This window comes from Scomber japonicus, chromosome 18 (genome assembly GCF_027409825.1).
Source record: "Scomber japonicus isolate fScoJap1 chromosome 18, fScoJap1.pri, whole genome shotgun sequence".
NCBI lineage: Eukaryota > Metazoa > Chordata > Actinopteri > Scombriformes > Scombridae > Scomber > Scomber japonicus.
Window position 1 is genome coordinate 5159639 of NC_070595.1, and position 18443 is coordinate 5178081.

At 36.6% G+C, this 18443-nt stretch overlaps 1 protein-coding gene across 1 annotated transcript in view; it reads right to left on the reverse strand.

Moving 5' to 3' along the window:
* Positions 1-16103: 16103 nt before the first annotated feature.
* The window catches only part of LOC128379480 (NACHT, LRR and PYD domains-containing protein 3-like), a 163609-nt gene continuing 161269 nt past the window's right edge, over positions 16104-18443 (reverse strand). Inside the window, exons 13-14 of the mRNA XM_053339112.1 lie at positions 18145-18191; positions 16104-16695 (exon numbers count right to left, since the gene is read on the reverse strand). Of these exons, the coding sequence (XP_053195087.1) occupies positions 16160-16695; positions 18145-18191 (583 nt within the window). The 3' untranslated portion in view covers positions 16104-16159. The remainder of the gene's footprint in view (positions 16696-18144; positions 18192-18443) is intronic.

The following is an 18443-nucleotide window of genomic DNA, read 5'->3' on the forward strand; positions in this document are numbered from 1 at the left end:
GAAACTATATAAAGAAAGATGTTTATACATACAGAGGAGGTAAGAGCAGCACCTGTTCAACACACATTTCCTGACATAAATGCTGACTGGCATGATTCTTGGAAGACCTTATAATAAAACTTTAGAGGTGTCAAACCTACGGCCCGTGGGTCAGAACCAGCCCACCAACAGTCTAATCTGGCCCACTGAATCATTTTTGCAAAGTATGAAATATGTAATTCCAATTGTTCTGCTGCTTCAGAGGTTTTATTCCCGCCTGACCAGAATGCAGTCAACAATGAATCCATATTGTATATTAAACACTGTCCATAATGTATTGTACTGAATAATGGATACAATGGGAGTGACAGGAAGGGTTTTAAACACTGTCTTATGTCTATAGGGTTGTTTTGGGACTGAATAACAAAAAAAGTATAACAGTTATTAATAACAAAAGTAACATAACCCTTATAGAAGGATTATCTTACACATGATTTTGATATATAAGTCTATCTTAGTAACTATGCCTTTCATAAGGGGAGGACAAAACTACACCCCTGCTGTCCAAAGCAGACCATGCAAAATTAAAAAAAATAAATAAAAAGAACAGGTGGGAAGAAAAAGAAGGAAATGGAAAGAAACTGACCAGCTAAGACAGAAGAGAGTGAGGGAGAGAGAAAAGAAGAGGAGTAGAAAAATGAAGTAGAAAAATGGATTCAACTGAGAATATGACACACACATACACACACGCACACATTTGCATGCACTTAAAAGTTCAGACATGTACAGTCTGAACTTTACACACATGAAAACACAAAAACAGTTACCCTCTCCTCAGGGCTGAACACATGACATCACATGTTGTCATGGTAACTTGGGGAAAGACTGATACGCCCCCTAGCACTCTCTCGCTCCCTCTCCTCTGTCTCTCTTCAACAGGAGAGTCTTCATTAGGTTGGAAATTAGAGGGAAAAAATGACAAACAATAACTACGTATGTGTGTGTGTGTGTGTGTGTGTGTGTGTGTGTGTGTGTGTGTGTGTGTGTTTCATTTGTGATTTCATCCCTGTCTATCTCTCTCTCTACCCGTCTTCTTCTTCCCTTATCTCTTGACTCTCTCTCCATCCATTGTCAGGTCATTGTGAGGTCAGGAGAAAAAATGAGGCGCCTCTCTGCCAGTGATGAAAATCTCTCTCTCCCTTACTCTCTCCGTCTCTCTCTCAACCCTCCATCACTCTCTCTCTCTCTCTCTCTCTGTTCTCATCTGCCATTTTTCCTCTCTCCACTTCTCTCTGATCTCTTTTTCTAATATCTCTCATTGTAACTCTCCCATTGTGACACTTGAGTATGACTTCTGTTCATCTGCTACTTAAGGTCCTTTAGATTTATTGGATATTTTCTGTTAGGGGATGACAAGAAGTATTTGAAACTGGAGAAACACTTTGTTGTTTTTTTACCTGCTACCTGCTTGCATAATGCATTCATTAGAACTGTGAAGATGTCAAAATGAAATACTCAGATAAGTAATCCAACTTATCTGTGAGGTTGTTTTGGAGACTATCTTCTCCGGAACAAGACTGTACTCTTTAGAAGTTAGGGTTTGCTACAGTACCGATTAAGCCCATGCCATACTTTTGACTTTTTTCAGCAAAAATCTACATGAACTAATGAATTCATTTTCAAATGAGAGATAAATGTTGCTTTATAAGAAATGATCTCTCTTATAAATCATGTCAGTATCCATGAAAAACAGCTGAACTTAGATTTTGGTGCTTAATGAGAACACTTACCCCAACAGCTGAAACATTGGTTAGAACATTAGAAAAGTCATCAAATGTAATAAGTTACATTACTTTTTACATTTTAAATAGGGTAACTAGTCATCTGTTACCTATTACATTTCCAAAGTAACCTTCCCAACCCTGCATACTGATACTGTTACGCAGATACAGTGTTGCTGACATTTGCTGAGTAGCACTAAAGTAATTGTAGTAAGTACAGCTGAGACCAATGGGAATGTCATCATTTTTGCAGGTATTTGGTCATTAAGTAAAGTATTGGACAGGCTTAACAAATTTTGACCTGATGATGATGAATATCATGACCGTCCATCCAGTAGGTGATGTCCACATGTTAACCTCATGGTGGCGCTTGAGGGAAATAACAGGATCACCAAAGTCACAGCAGACATGTGGGAACCATGAATGTCTGGACCACCAATCCATCCAGTACATGCTGACAACTTTGACCTACTGATGCCACTAGACACAATGTAGTAAACCAACATTACAAAGTGGCTTACACAAAACAAAGATACAGGGCTAAAAGACAAGGCAAAAAACATAAAACAGACATGAGATAAAAATCAAAAATGTAGAATATGAGTTTGCATATTTCACACAGACTTTATGGCCTTCTGAGTTATGATCACTTTTATCAGAAGCAAAAGTGGAAGTGGTCTGACATTTAGGTTCTTTCAGACAGTGCTGATAGTTACATAATGGCAGAGGTTGGGAAACCGGTTAAGTTCAGTTCTGTTATATGTAGTTCAGGCAGTACAGAAAACAGCAGGTATGAGGCATCAGCTGATAATGAAACAGAAGATGATTTTTTAAAAGTTTGATTTAATCTTTTCCCAGTAGGGACAGTACAGAAGATGTTCCATTTGGATTGAGCTACCACTAGGTATGTAAAATGTGTTTATTAGTTAAGAGTCTATTGTAATGTTTGCTGGTACATTATTAAAGGACAACTATCTAAATATAAGTTTAAGAAAGATTCAAGATTCAAGAACTGTATTTGCCATCTTGTGCGGTCATTTGTTCAGAGAGTCAAGTCAAGTTAAAAAGACACAAGAAAGACACATAGACTTACAGCTTACTGTAAGTCTTTATCTTTAGTGTATTTCAGGAAGATTTTGACTATTCACACCTCAGGAATGTGTCAACATACTTAAGTTAAAATTACAGTAAAATACAGTAGATATAACTAAAGCCAGCTTTCGACTGCAAGAACCTTTTTAGGAACTCAGTTTCTCGATCAGAGGGACCAGGGTCTAAATGTTCTCCTTCTGTGTCCCTGCACTCCTCCCCAGTCCATTTTTCCCTCCACACCTGCCCAGCATCATGCTCATTAGCCCTGCCCTCCCCCAGCCTTCACACTTGTCCTGTATCAGTCTTGTCAACCCTACCCTGCCCCCAGTGTCCTTCCAACCAATCAACTTCCAGCCTGCCCTTGTCTAGTCACCTGTTCCCCATTGACTTATTAGTTCTGTCTGTATCTAAGATTACGTTTACACGTGCCCGGCTATTTTCATAAACGGACATTTCACCATCTCCGTTTACAAAAAAACTGCGTGCACACCAGTCCATTTTCAGAAAACTTTCCGTTTACACTCACCCGTGTATATATGCCGTCAAGAGCATAAACCTGTAGGTTGCAGTGTAGCGAGAAGCTCAAGCCCACGTTAGCCAATCAGAATCCCGCATAGCAACAACAACGTCACTTCATTCCTCCACATAGTACAGCACATGTATTTGCAAATACAAACAAATACAAAGTGATTGCACCAGCATGTCGTATTTAACCCAGGAGCAGTTTCCCCAAATCTCAGTTTTTCTCTGTTTACATGCAAACGTGCAAACAGAGTTTTCCAAAATCTCCATTCTGGCCGGAGTTTTTAAAAAGCATCGTTTTCAGGGGCAAATTCTCCGTTTACGTCTAAACGGAGGGTGCAAACGATGGTTAATGTCTCCGTTTTTAAAAATAACCACGTACGTATAAATGGGGCCTAAGTCTTGGTTTGCAGTTAAATTTTGTTAGGCTTGTCTTGCCTTTAGTTTTGCTTAGCTCAGCCAGCTTTTTGGTATTTTAGCTACATTTCTCTGAATGTTGGCCCCCCTGCTCTGCTATCCATGTCAGCAGCAGGACTTTGATTCACACAAGGATAGAGTGACCATCTTTTCAAACCCCCAAACCCTTTAGTGTACTGCACGGTCATGCACACATTTTTTCATTGCTTAACACACCTACCGAGCACACCTTTCAACATTATAGACAGTGCCTCAGCAAATTAAATATTATGTTTTATCTCCAAAAATCCACCAAGGGATTTGATAGTATGCACAAGCATAGGCTGCTGGCAAAATGACCAACTTACAAAGACTAAAATGTCAAAACATTGAATTACAATTGCATCTCATTGATAACAAAACCAAGAAAGAGCCTTTGAGAAGATTGCTGGTTACTACTAAACATCTATATAAGTGCTGAAAACAAGAACAACATGTTTTTATTGTAGTGAAAACTGGAACAATTTGGTAGTGAATGTAGCATTTTAGTGTTATACAGATATTTGTCAGGACTCCACTTGAAAGTGGATCAATCGTGGACAAACTTGGACGTCTAGCACCATACACAAAAAGCAACTTTCCATACCCATAAAAGAATTCAGCATGTGGTGAAATCCACTTATTTTCTTTCTTGCTTTGAGTTAGATGAATAAATTGTTGCTAGTTTCATGAAGCTACAGCCAGCAGCCAGTTAGTTTAGCTTAGCAAAAAGCATGAAAACAGTGAGAAACAGCTAGCCGTAAGAAATAAAGTCCAACTGTTAGCACCTCCTCAAGCTCACAAATGAAAATGTTATGTATCATTTTTTATTACGCGAGAATTATCTGTTAAGTCTTAATGCTAACCTAAGCTAACTGTCGCCAGGATATAGCTTCATATTTTGGATACAGACATGTGAATGGTATTAATTTACTCATCTCACTCTCAGCAAGAAGGCAATACGTATTTAATAAAATGTCAAACTAGATGAAGTCAGTTAGGAGACAATTGTAAGCTAAAGCTTTGTTAAAACAGCAGCTGTGATGTATCCATTTGGTCCTCTCAACACAGAGGTCTCAACAAAAATGTGTTATGTTAGTAATGTTAATGTGAAGTGACGGTAAGCTTCAGTTTATATATTACATTATTCTTATTGATAGTAGGAAAAAGGAGGAGAGGGGAACAAACGCTTTCTTCAGTTCCCTTCTCACAGCAAAGCCTCCATTATTCACTGCTTTCAGCTGCAGGGTCAAGGTTCAAGTCAAGAATTCCCCAATTCCACTGTGTGTGTGTGTGTGTGTGTGTGTGTGTGTGTGTGTGTGTGTGTGTGTGTGTGTGTGTGTGTGTGTGTGTGTGTTTCCTGGTTGTAGAGACGCACTTTAAACAAATATTTCACACCATTACACATGTCAATATTCATAGCAAGTCTCTCTCTCTCTCTCTCAAACTCACACACACACACACACACACACACACACACACACACACAGAGTTAGTGTTGTATGTGTTGTGATGAGCTGATGGTGCAGATGATGTCTTGATGATCAAACTGATCTACTATATTGATCAGTGTTATAGGTCACATATTATTCCATGGATTGGGAATGATTGGGAATGGTGCGAGTATGTGATCATTTGCTTTGAGTATTCCCATTTTATGCTAACATATACTACTTCACTACTGCTACTCACTATACCACTTCAACCTAGATACAATTATGTATACTGTATTCATGCAGATTCTTTGCGAATGGTGTTCGTCCTTTTTAACAAAGAAAGTATTGTTTCACATTCAAATGGAACAATGTGGCATTTATTTTCTTACCTTTTCACCCTTTCGACTTATTCATACTTTTTTTTTAAATAGGATTTTTCAAGTGTGTCTTAAAACAGCCAGGTGTCCATCTTTCAAATGTGCATTTAAAAGACGTGATGTGAAACAACAATCTGAGTTAGTCATGTCAAGTGATATCTGACACATTTACAGTCTTTTTAGCATCAAATTCCCTCTTAGTGTTTCCTGTTGAGCTGTAGTGGAAGTATAGTAACAAAAAGACTTTACTATTAAAAGCACTGTAACATTGAAACATAGAAGACTTGATTTGACTCATTGGACAGCTGAAGCTTCATATTAGCTTCAGATCAACTTTTTAATACATGTTTAGACAGAAGCAGGATTATGGATTTTGTCCACCATCACTTCAGGAATGATTATGGAAAGAAAAACAGGTTTAAATCTTCATTTGGGCTCCTGACTGTTGTTTTTGAGAGACTTGAAAAATTGTAACCTATCCCTTAAGCTGGAAATTGCATTCAAACTGAAATAAATGTTCACATATTAATGGTGTGTTTAACTTTTTGGTACTCATCATTTATAGAGGAGATGAATGGAAAGAGTCCTCTTTAGCCTCTTCCATACTCATTCATATGAGTTCATTCACACAGCAACTTTAAAGTCTTCATCATACATGGGACTCTCACATATGAATTTAGCTTTTACAAAGTTTTTCTGTAATGCTTTGGTCATGTTTTATGCTCTTTTCATAGTTAATCTTTTTACATACATGTTCAAACATAGTGTGTCATGTCTTGCACTTGTACTTCAGTAAATATGTAAAACTCCTGACACACTTTTCAATCAGCTGTAACTTCCATTTTACATCTCACATGCAAATGATTAACATATGAAGACATTTTAGCCTGTTTACAGTGTTTGTGCCTGCAATAGTGTAAGCAAGCACACTTTTCATGTTAGTAGTTCTACCAGTTAAACACTCTTTAAAATGCTACTTACACATTTGTGCATTACTTGTTATAATCCACTAATGTACTATGTACTACTATAATGTATTCTAAGGCAAGCAGGATACGTTTAATCTTTTAAATTACTTCTTAAAACTCACTTTTATGAAAAGGTCTTCTTATAGTTTTACTGACTGTATTCCTCATCCTTTTTATGTTTTAATTCTATATTTTATGTCTATTTAATGGTTTTGACTATTTTTGGTTTCTACTGTTTTATGATTTGATGTTTTATAATCTTAACTGCCTGTACTTTTATCAGAACTATCAATTTTTCATTTAATTTTATGGAAAGCAAGTGCTATATAAATAAAGGTATTATTTTTATTTTTATTATATAATACTGTAATAATTGAAAAGAGAACATTCTGCATAATGAGTAGTTTTACTTTTGATGCTTTAATTGCATTTTGCTGATAGTATTTGATAGTATTTCTGTATTTTTACTATAGCCTAGTTCAATTTTCAATTGGGTTTTTCTTGTGAAGCAGATTTTTCCCATTTTATTGTTGCTGCCTTTATTATTCCTTATTTAAATAAAGGACGTAATGGTTGTTCTTTGAAGTGCATTGTCCCCTGTTGAAACAAATCAACGGCATGTTTCTTTTAACAGAGGACAGAATAGATCTCTGCATCACTGCTCCCTCTGCTGTCTGAAAATGTCATTACACCAATCTGATAATACTTTATGTAACAGATTCTAGTTAGATATATTTTACTATATTTATATATGAAAATGTATATATATTAAACATGATTTATAATTATTTTTTATTATTTCTATTTTATCATATATTTATCATTCAGACCCATTTGACACATATATTACATTTACAATGTCAAGGACATGAACATAAACATTTTGTTGTCCATCCTTTTATTGTAAGAATGAAAAATACATTTAAACTAAATATTTATTATATTATATGTTGTGATATATTAAATAAATACATTTGAAATTCCAAATATATGAATAATGAAACTTGCTGCAATTTGGTACATTTTTTTCACTTTGGTAAAATGAGATAAAACAGAAGGCTTTTCAGTCAGGGTTATAATATAAAGCTTTTTTTCTTAATACCATATAACATTAAGAAAAAAGAAAAAAGAAAACAAACAAAAAAAAAAAAATCCTGTTAAATGGCAAAGTAATGAAGTATTACATTTTTACAACTACTTGCAGATAAATTGAAAAAACACAGTTTTTGTGTTTGTACTGTATTGCATTGTATAAATAATATGTATAATATAATAAATAATAATTAATTAAATAAATAAATGTAATAATGGATATTGTAACAGTAAAGTTGTTTATTTGAATGGTATAGTTGATGTAATTAAAGAGACAAAGAAACATTTGTTGAGCTGCCAGATTTTTCATGATTCTTTGTCAAATATAATCTTAAAATGTTATTTATTATGTAACCTGGCAACTGACTGTATTGACAGAGCAGAAGCACAGCTTATCATATGACTTGCAGACTGTATTATATCAGTCTTTTACATCATGTTAAAGTCACAGAGGATTATGATTGCAATATCCTCTGGAGTCAAATATACACCTCATTTTTCATAGACATCATATTATATTTCTTAAAGTAAATGAAACTGACAGTATTTCCACACCATTCATTAAAGAGGCACTATATCACAGTGTTAACACTTAATTCAGGTTCTCTGATAGCATTGTTGAAATCTCCTGCTGGTGATGGGATGTGCAGCACTTATTTAGTGTTCAGATCATTCATTTAATTCCTCAGAGCAGAGCTTCCCACACACATTCACTTCTGCACATCACTATGCCTCTAAAACATGTTATTTACAGCTGTGTTCATAAAAAATACTCACCCAATACAATTCAAAGCCTCACTGGAGGGCAGTATTAGTGATTGCAGAGTGCTATTAATATTGCTAGTAGTAGTGAACTTGCTGGTCACAGTACACTATATAACAGTATTCACTCTAGTCTACATGAGAATATTCAGTGATGTTGGTAGACTGCAAGCCATTGTCAAAGACTAAACTGGCTCCCAACCCCCATCTGGTGGTTAGTAGCAGCACTGCAGTCACAGGATGAAATGACGTGAACTTTACTTGTTTATTTAAAAAAGAGGAAGAAAAGCAGATTGTACTGTTGCAGAGAATAAGACTTTTTTTTTTAAGTCAACCTATCTCCCAGGATATATCAGTGCATGTAGAACCTGATAATGTAATAATATCCTGATAATGTAATAACTCCCAAAAATGTGATAAAAACCCCTCATAACTCATTAAAAATGTAATAAAACCTGATAATGTAATAACTTCCTGATAATGTAATGTAAAAATTTCTGTACCGATAATGTAATGAATTCTTACATAAACTGAGGTTATTACATTATTGGGTTAACCTTATTTTGTAGTAGTCATTTCCCGATATTGTAATAACATTATTAGATTTTTATTGAGTTATTGCATCATTGGGAAGATATTACATGATCAGGTTCTACAGTGCAGTTCCACTCATACAAACCAATATGTTTTTGGACTGGGCATGCCATTAGGTGAAATATAGTATTGATATGTTTTGCAACTGTGTCACTATTATATTACAATTTCACAAAAATACTAAAGAATACTCAGTTTTTATAAAGTACACTTAAACACTCACAACTGGCCAAATTTTTCAAACCATCCCACCGTACAATCAGTTGTCTATCCTGATGACATCACTGGTTTATTTTTTGTGTGTGTTTCCAAAACGGAAAACACAAGGGTCCTAACCTAAAAAAAGGTTTATACTGGCAAATGTATGTGTTTAAAATCCTTTTGTCATTTCTATGTTATGTTAGTCACCGTCTCTCAAACTCGTTGAATTCTTGTAGCTATATAATGTAATAATTTTGGCAATTTCAAGCATAATTTCAAGCATTATATCAAATGTTTTGTTTGTCCATAATTTACATACGGCAAAGTGGAAAAATCACCATTCCCCCTCATACCCTTAGTTTACCTTCCATCAACCTTCTCACGCCTGACATGATGAGCCAAGGTGGTGTACAGAATGAAAAACAAACAAAACAAAAAAAGCACACACATGCATACACACACACTCCCAACCCAAATCCTCTGCTACCTAGGAGTCACAAGGCCATCACAGACGTCATCATAAACCAATAGCATCTTGACACAATGGAAGTGGATCATTTTGCTGATTTTCTCCATCACCCATGAAGATATACAATAATAATAATAACATTTTGAAAATATTTTAAAATATATTCATGCTGAGTCGATCATATCATGAATGATATCATGCTGTATAGGAGTGTGTGTATTAGGAAATACCTTGTATCTGTCACATCTCATACACATTTGTAAAATATGTGTATGTGTAGGTTGTGACTCATTAGAATATAAGCAAGTGTTAACATTGATCCACTGATGAAGACCTGCCCACCACAGCACCTGATGGAAACATAGTTGGCTTTCATAAGTAAATCTGCCTTTTTTGCAACAGCAGACTGGTGGTTTAATACTTAATCCATGTGAGAGTGATTTAACAGCATGGTGTAATGTAAAGTGTTATTAGTTCTTGGTTTCAGCTTCCAAATTGCTGTATATAAAAGAGCTCTCAAGGTTTTCTAACCCAGTTACAAGTTACCAGCAGATGGCAGTGTTATATAACCAGAGGGAGAGGAAACACTCACTGTCCAAAAAAAACAAAATTACTTCAGTGATGACAGGGATCCTTCCCAGTTCCCACAATACTCACACAGCATTAAAAAGATGAATTATCCTAATCATGACATGATGGATGCAATGATGAATACAATCACATATGAACACTTTAAAGTGACTCTTACAGACAGTAAACACAGCGTCAGTGTTTCAATGACAAATGGTGCAATGATCATTATATTATAGTGGAATACAATAATGTGCAGCAATGGATGAGAAAACGTAGAAAACGTCAAATGAAACTTATTCTGAAGACAGAAACCCAGCATAACATGTATAAAATTGAAGGATTAGTTATGTTTTAATTATTGGTTGACCACTGGATGTTCATTAAGAAAAAGCAGAAGCAGTCAAGGATGCAAATAAATATCATACAGATATTGTGTAAGGCCTCCACAGAAGAAACACACTTTGAAAAAAAGGTACTTTCTCATTTCTTTCACAAAATGTTCTTCTCTTTGCTAGGCTTGTTTTACACATGAATCACGATATAGCACCAATTTAAGAGCCGTGTCTCTAAAGTTTGATGTTTGTTTTTAGCTTGTGCAGTCTGAGATTAAAATATGCACCTTTTTTGTTTGGCCACTAGATGGCAAGATTGTATAGTTTTCGGTAGCCAGAAACAGCCTCCTCAATAGTCTGCACTTATTCCTTTTAAGGGAATTCATTAGTTGACGTTTATTGTTATCATTGCAATTGATGTTTGGATTATTACCAGCAATGGTACTAAAATGGACTCATGGGGAAAAAATGACACAGGTGATTAGTTTTTTTTGTTTTTGGTTAAAGATTACATAGTAGCTAATAATTACAGATACAATAGGGCTTCGCGCTGGTCAGCGCTCGGGCCCTAATAATCAGAATGGTAGTTTATTTTTTATAGCACTTCACAATTCAATTTTACAAAACAAACAACAAAACTAAAGATAGTATAATAAAATCAATAAGACAGAAACCATTAAAACAAAAATGCCAGATATAAACTCAAAAGAATGTATTTATTGGCTTGTCAAAATAACTCAGTTATTCTCAGTTATTGTAGATATCTTAAAGCAAATGAAATTAACAGTATTTCCACTCCATTAAAGAGACATTGTATGAGACATTAGGCCTGTCACAATAACTACTTTTGTTGGACGATATATTGTCTCAGAGATAATAGCGATAAACAATATTATTAATATTTTATTACATTGATTTTATATAATGTGATAATATAATAGCTTAATAATGTAAGGGGGTGTGGAGGGTGGGATTGGAGAGTGGGTGCTACACTTCTGTAATTACACAGGCTGTCATTATGATTAAGTTATATATAACATATATAATATGCACATTTCAGAATGTTTTGGCAGATAAGACTGCTTTGTATAGGCTACATGAAAGTATTTCTAAACCAGTGTCCCAGATTACAAAATCCACACACCATTCAGTCCAATACCGTAAATTGTCTTCTGATTTAACAAAGAAACATCTTTCATAATGATAGAGGTGTTGATATCATGTATTGGATTCATATGTAAATAGGGTAAACAAGTCAGAATTCCAAAAAAACGTCCCACATTACCCTTATCCACCCTTGATCCCGTTAATTTCTTGTTGTAATATGTATGATACATTTTCTTTTAAATGTACTTACTATTCTTTAAATGTTTTGTACGTACCCAGAATGTATACGCTCTTTTTTTTTTTTTTTTTTGGTCAACAAACAAACAAAAATAAATAAATATTGACGTCCGCGTGCCTCAGACAGAGGTGTTGTGGGCGTGGCTCGTCAGGACCCACTGTCGACTAACCAGGAAATAAACAATCCCATTTCTCCTTTTAAACAGTCGGCTGAGACTTTTTGGTTTTTAATACACTGGTCTACTCTGGATTCGTGGATTTAAAAACTCATGCAGGATTCGACCGCTGAACCTTTGATCGTTACAACGTGTGATGACTTTTAATGCATGTCTTTATTTATAAGGCAAGGGGAGATGATGACAATCCGCGTGTCCATCTTCTTGTGGCATCATTAAGAACAGCTGGACGATAATAAAACCATAATACTTCTAAAAGCATAAAGCACGGTGCCTGTGGTGATCGTACGTGTATTACCCGTATAATCAAATTGGCGTATTATCATTCTTATCGCGTTATCTTGCTATCTGTCCTATGTCCTCACAAACCTACAATATTATTGACAAATTGAACAAACTTATGTAGACTATTCCACACCCATTTGATCGTTTTCTCCACCTGTTCGTATACAATTATTTAGTCACTGTACTTGCTGTTTCCTAACATTTGGCTTCCATGTGTAATATAGGTGATTGAGCGGGCTTGCTTGTACATAAAATCGCTGTATTGACAGAGAAACCATACATAGACAATAGTACAAATAACGCTCTGGCATTAAACATGAAATATGATCATAAATTAATCTAATGTATCACGCGTTGTCACGGTGTTGAGCTGTCTTAACACTGCCTTCCAGTTGAGTGTCCATTTACAGAGTAATAACAATGTATGAGGCAAATATTACAGCTGAAAACAAGAAATATTTTTATATATTTGCGGTGTTTTGAACAGGCATCAGGGCAGTCACCTACTGTTTGAGCCTAGTATGTACACGTAACGTTATATTTCACTTATACTTCTCAAATCCACTTGACATCAGATGAATCACGACATATAATACAACCATAGCGATTTATTGACAGTTGCAATGTTTTGAACAGGCATCGACACAGACCCCCACTCTCCACCAGCGTCCTGTCTTGTCGCCATAGCAACCACAGCCTCGCTCACGCGGATTGCGCCGCTTCATTTAGCGCCAAACCGTCACACACCGGCAGTGCATGATGATACCGGGTTGCTGCGACTGAAAATATGTTCCCCCGGTGTTTTGAAGCAGAATCTTCATCAAATGTTTATCACTAAGGCCCACGTAGGGTGTTGACGTGATACACAGATACCATCTTAACCACATTAACTGGTCATTTAGCAGGGGCGTATGTAATGATTTAGGGGCCCCAGGCAAAAGCCACCTTGCCTTACATTTGACCTTTTCTCTGACTGAAGGAAATGGAAAACTATCATTGAATAAAGTGAAATGACCTGAGAGTTTCAAGTCTACAGTGAGAACTCTCCAGCCCATCGCAGAACAGCTTCATTCCTGAATCCTCCAGGTTGTTATTACTCAGATTTAATTTTACAAGTCCTACTAAAAAAAAGTTAGAATAGAACTATTTATAGTAAAAGTATTAATGCTGCAGTTAAACTGAAACTTAATACTGCATTCATATTCTTATCTAAAGTGAAGAATCACAGGCATTATCAGCACAATGTTCTTAAATTTACACATCAAATTCTGAATAATTAGTATGGGTGTCTGGTCAGTGTTAACACATGAAATTTTCAACTATATGCAGGCTAACAATTTGAATTTTGACTATAACTGGCAATTTCATGTTCCATTGTGGAACATGAAATTGTTCCACAATACTTTGTGGTCAGAGGGGGAATGCATGCTGTCTTCAGATGCTCCTCATAAATTCCAGGTGTATTCCAGGTTTAGCCAACTTGGAATCTGTGTTTTTTACAGTATTGAAAATCATAACTTTGGGATTTTCTAAATACCTTAGTATACTGTGATACTGCCCAAGCCTAGTTTGCATGACATTAGAGTTTAATCTGTGACATCTTATCTTTGTTGCAGAACACCTTTGCTGATGCAACCATGCCTAAAGATAGCCGTGCCGCACGGAAGCGGATGCGTGATACAAAGCGCCTAATGCGTGCATCTGAGTCAGACGAAGCACGAATAGCACGCCTGGCAAGCAACGCTGTTCGCAATGCTAAAAAGAGGGCAGAGGAAACACCAGAGAGGCGAGCAGAGCGCCTGGCAAGCAATGCTGCGTACATCGCTAAAAGGAGGGCAGAGGAACGCTGGGAGCGTGACCTTCAACATTACACACACATGCAAGAGGAGCAGTACCTTGCACAGCTAGCAGAGCGCCGGACAAGGAACGCTATGTGCCATCATCAACTGGAACATGATAACACTGACCTCTTCCAAGAGGAGTTTCAAGGTAATTACATCTCTTTACTAAAAAGAAGGACTCTCTGTATGTATGCTTGTATGTCCTTCATGTATTTTCAAAGCCATTCATCTGATCAACTCCACACTTGGAGGGTGTATTCTTTAGGGCCCAAGGAAGTGCAATTCCGATACCTGACACATTTACTATTAATCAACTTAGCAAACACAAGCAAACAGCAAGCAACTCACCAAATAATATTTATGTTTCTGGTTTGTGAGTTTCGCTGCGTGTATAATATAATGTTTATTTCTGTCAAGTTGTTAGAGTATATATTCATTCACATCTCACATCAACAGCATTCATTTTTTTATGCATTGAAGCAGCAATATCAGAGACCAAGCAATCGGGCCATTCCAAACAGGCACATTCTGAATGGGCGCTACACTAGAGTAGTTGAAGTAATTAAAGAAACAAAGTGACATTACTTAAGCTGGAATAGTTGCCAGATGTTTTCATCATTATTTCCCAAACATATCTTAAAGAGTTATTATGTAAACTGGCTACTGACCTTATTGGCAGAGCACATGCACAGCTTATCTTGTCACCTGCAGACTGTGGTATATCAGTCTTCTATGTCAGGACAGGGCCATTTCAAATACCACTGAGAATTATGGTGGAAGTCATTTCTTCTGGAGTCGAAAATACATCTTACTTTTCATTTATCATATGGTATTTCCTAAAGCAAATGAAATTCAGTATTTCTGCACCATTAAAGGGGCATAATATCACATAGTTAACACTTGATTCAGGTTCTAGTATTGTTGAAATCCCCTACATACCACCGGTATTGCGAGGTGCTACAGCTATTTTGTCTTCAGCACTGTCTCTAAATTATGTCCTCAGAGATATACTGCTGTGTAGAAGTGAATGTGTGTGGGAAGCTCTCCTCTTAGACATGTTATTTATTGCAGTGTTCAGCATTAACACAAAAATATGTCCCTGGTACAGTTCATCAGTATTCTAATAAAGCAAAGCTTAACTGGAGCAGTAGAAGTGGCTGCTGAGTGCTATTACTGTTGCTAGTAGTAGTGACAGTGGAGAGAGTAGTTGCTAGTTATTAGGTTTTATTTAAAAGCCTAGAGGCCACATTGTGTACCAGTTGTAGCCTATTGAGTGATATCTGGTTTACAATTGCTGAAAGACCACTGATGTAGTCCAGTCATGAGGAGAAAAAGGAATGCCTAACAACTTCTGCATCTTTAAAACTCAAAACTAGTCAGATATTGGATCTATGTTTAGATGGTAAAACAGGACAGGATGAGCTTGTTGATATAATTGTCGAAACTGAGGCTGGAATGGTTTTACACCACTCATGCTTGACATTGTTAGCAATGGTCCCAATATATGGCTCAATCTGTGCATGCATGTTTTCTGGGCTGATGATAAGAAGTCCCTTAGAACTGGATTCAGGGACATTTGCAGATATAAAAGTCTTTCACGTCTTCTTGAAATCTCCAGACAGATGAGAGAAGTTATTGGGAAGAGTATTGTCCACATAACAATAAAATGCAAAAATATGTCTGGTATAATGTGACTGAGAGAACATTATGTACAAAGAAATTAACAGCAGCCCTAGAATTGAATCCAGAGGTGCTCCACATGTTATACAGTCTTAAGAGGAGACACTGTCAATGACTGCAACCAAAAACTAAAATTCACAATATCAAGTAGATACAACAAAAGTCTCATCCATTTCATTTTTCAATATGTACAACTTATTTCCGTAGCAGGAGTTTCTAGTCACTGAGGAGAGCACAATAATGCAAAAGATCCAGTGCCGATAACCCTGAATGCAGGGTAAAGGGGTTCGGTGAAAGTGGAATGGAAGGTGTGGAGGTGAATCAGTGTGTCAAAGGAGACTTTGTAGAAGGACAGAGTGCCAGCAGGCCAGTCCAGATATACTGCCACTCTGTTAGAACCACAGTAGGAGGAAGCTGTAGACGTGACTGTGGCCTTCCCATTGTGCCACACATTGTTCTTGTAGTTCTCTAAACACCAAGACTTGTCATTCCAACCAAGCAGAGAACCATCCTTCCGTCCTTGCCTGCAGATTCCTCTGTATGTCACTCCAACATAAGCTGGTCCTTTCAACTCTACCTCCCAGTAAGAGCGCCCTGTCAGGCCATTTGTACACAGAACCTGTTCTCTGTATTCAAACCTCTCTGGGTGATCAGGATAAGGCTCCCTCTGTTCTGCCAGTGTCACCTTTTTGTGGTCTTGTGACAGAAGAAACATCTTGTTTGCTGTGTTAGGGTCCAGTGTGAGTTCACAGGCATCTGCCAGAGGAAAATAAAACAGTCTGAAATTCCCTCAAACTGGAAATTTGAGGGCCACTAATTATTTTAGTTATTCAATTTGAAATTACAAGAGATTGTTTGTAGCTAAGGAGGATTATTTTCAGGATCACATTTTCCTTTTATTTTGAACATTTGGTTTCTTTTTTCCTTGCTGGAGGTCACAAACAGAGTAAAAATTATCGGTGCCAAGGGGTATGAGATGTATAAGATTCACCATAAAATTCTAAAGGCTCTTTTTCAGGCTATTAAAACCAATGTGCTTCTTTAAAGCTGCATGAAAATCACAGTAGTGTCTATGGCTGGCAAGCATAGATGGTAGCACCATTTATTAACATCCCAAGAAGTCTGCAGTCATGCTAGTGGCTGTGTGCACGAAGGAACACTGATCAATGTTAATCAATGTGCATCTGTCAAGGGATGGACTATATGAGGAAGCGAGTGTCTTCTTGAAGATGATGTGTTGCAAGTAAGAAATGTTTGGAAAATTTAATTAATGCACAGGCCACAAAGTACCCCTCTATAGGAAATAGGTTTGGTTTGGACACAAGATCGGTAGTGTGGTTGTCATTATTTTTCACTAAATATGTTTTCAGATAATAAAATTATAATGAAAAGGTGCAGTTTTAGAATTAACAAGTGCAGCTATGGTTTAGAAAAGTCCTCAGGCTTTCATCTCTGTTTTGTTCTGCTGGCTTCATCAGGCTATAAAGTATATTAAGTGTGAGTATGAGGAGTCAGTTGCTCTCCCTCCCACAAAAAGCCAATGAATAAGTCAATGGGAGCCAACGGGAATGAGTTCCTACCCTAAGCAAAGCAGTATCAGAAGTATGGAATTGGTCGCCATGAAAGTTGCTTTCAGTTGGCACCAAATTTTAAATGGGCATTCATGGTTTTAAGTTAATGCATCTTTATGGCTGTGATCACTTTTATCACCATGATGATAACATTTGTGGTTTGAGTAAAATGTACCCAACAACAATTGGATGGATTGCTCTTCAGGATGAACTTAAACAATGTTTGGTTTACATACCTGCAACACCATTGACATTCCCCTTAGCCCTTTATATTTATTGGTAATTTGCTAATATTTAAGTTGGGTGGAAATAAACTCTGAAACATTATATCCATTATATACATATTATATACACTGGCATGATAGTGTTATTATTGTGAGCATGTCTCTTAATATGATCAAGACTCTTAATCAACAACAAGACGTTTGGTAAGTGAGAGGCCTTAAAAATATATTTTAGAATCAACATCAAACAAATACAAATCTTCAAATTCTAGATTGTGAGCCTTCAGTGCAAGCAGTAGTGAAGGCAGCAGGAGTGGACTGTGCATAAGGAACAGACAGAACAAATGAGTGGGGGATGGGAAGGGAAGAGCTAGCATAGTAGAATGGGTGAATGGAAGAGATGTACTCACATTTCTTTGGCCCAGGCAATATCCTGAATTCTCCAGCATGATCAACACTGCAGCAGCAAAGAGAGGATATCATGAGAGAGTATCATTATCCTTATTTGTATGATTAATCGCGTCTTGTCCTTCTTTATGACAGCAAGCTTTTTGCCCCACCTCATGGCCATTCAGAACATTTTGGCCTTTCAGTGTGGTTGGAGGACACTATGTTCAGTCTAGTTGATTTGAAGCATAACCATTCATTCAAGCACACAGGACGTGGTTCAACTCAGACAAGAAGAGCAAAGCGGTGAATGTAAATGATA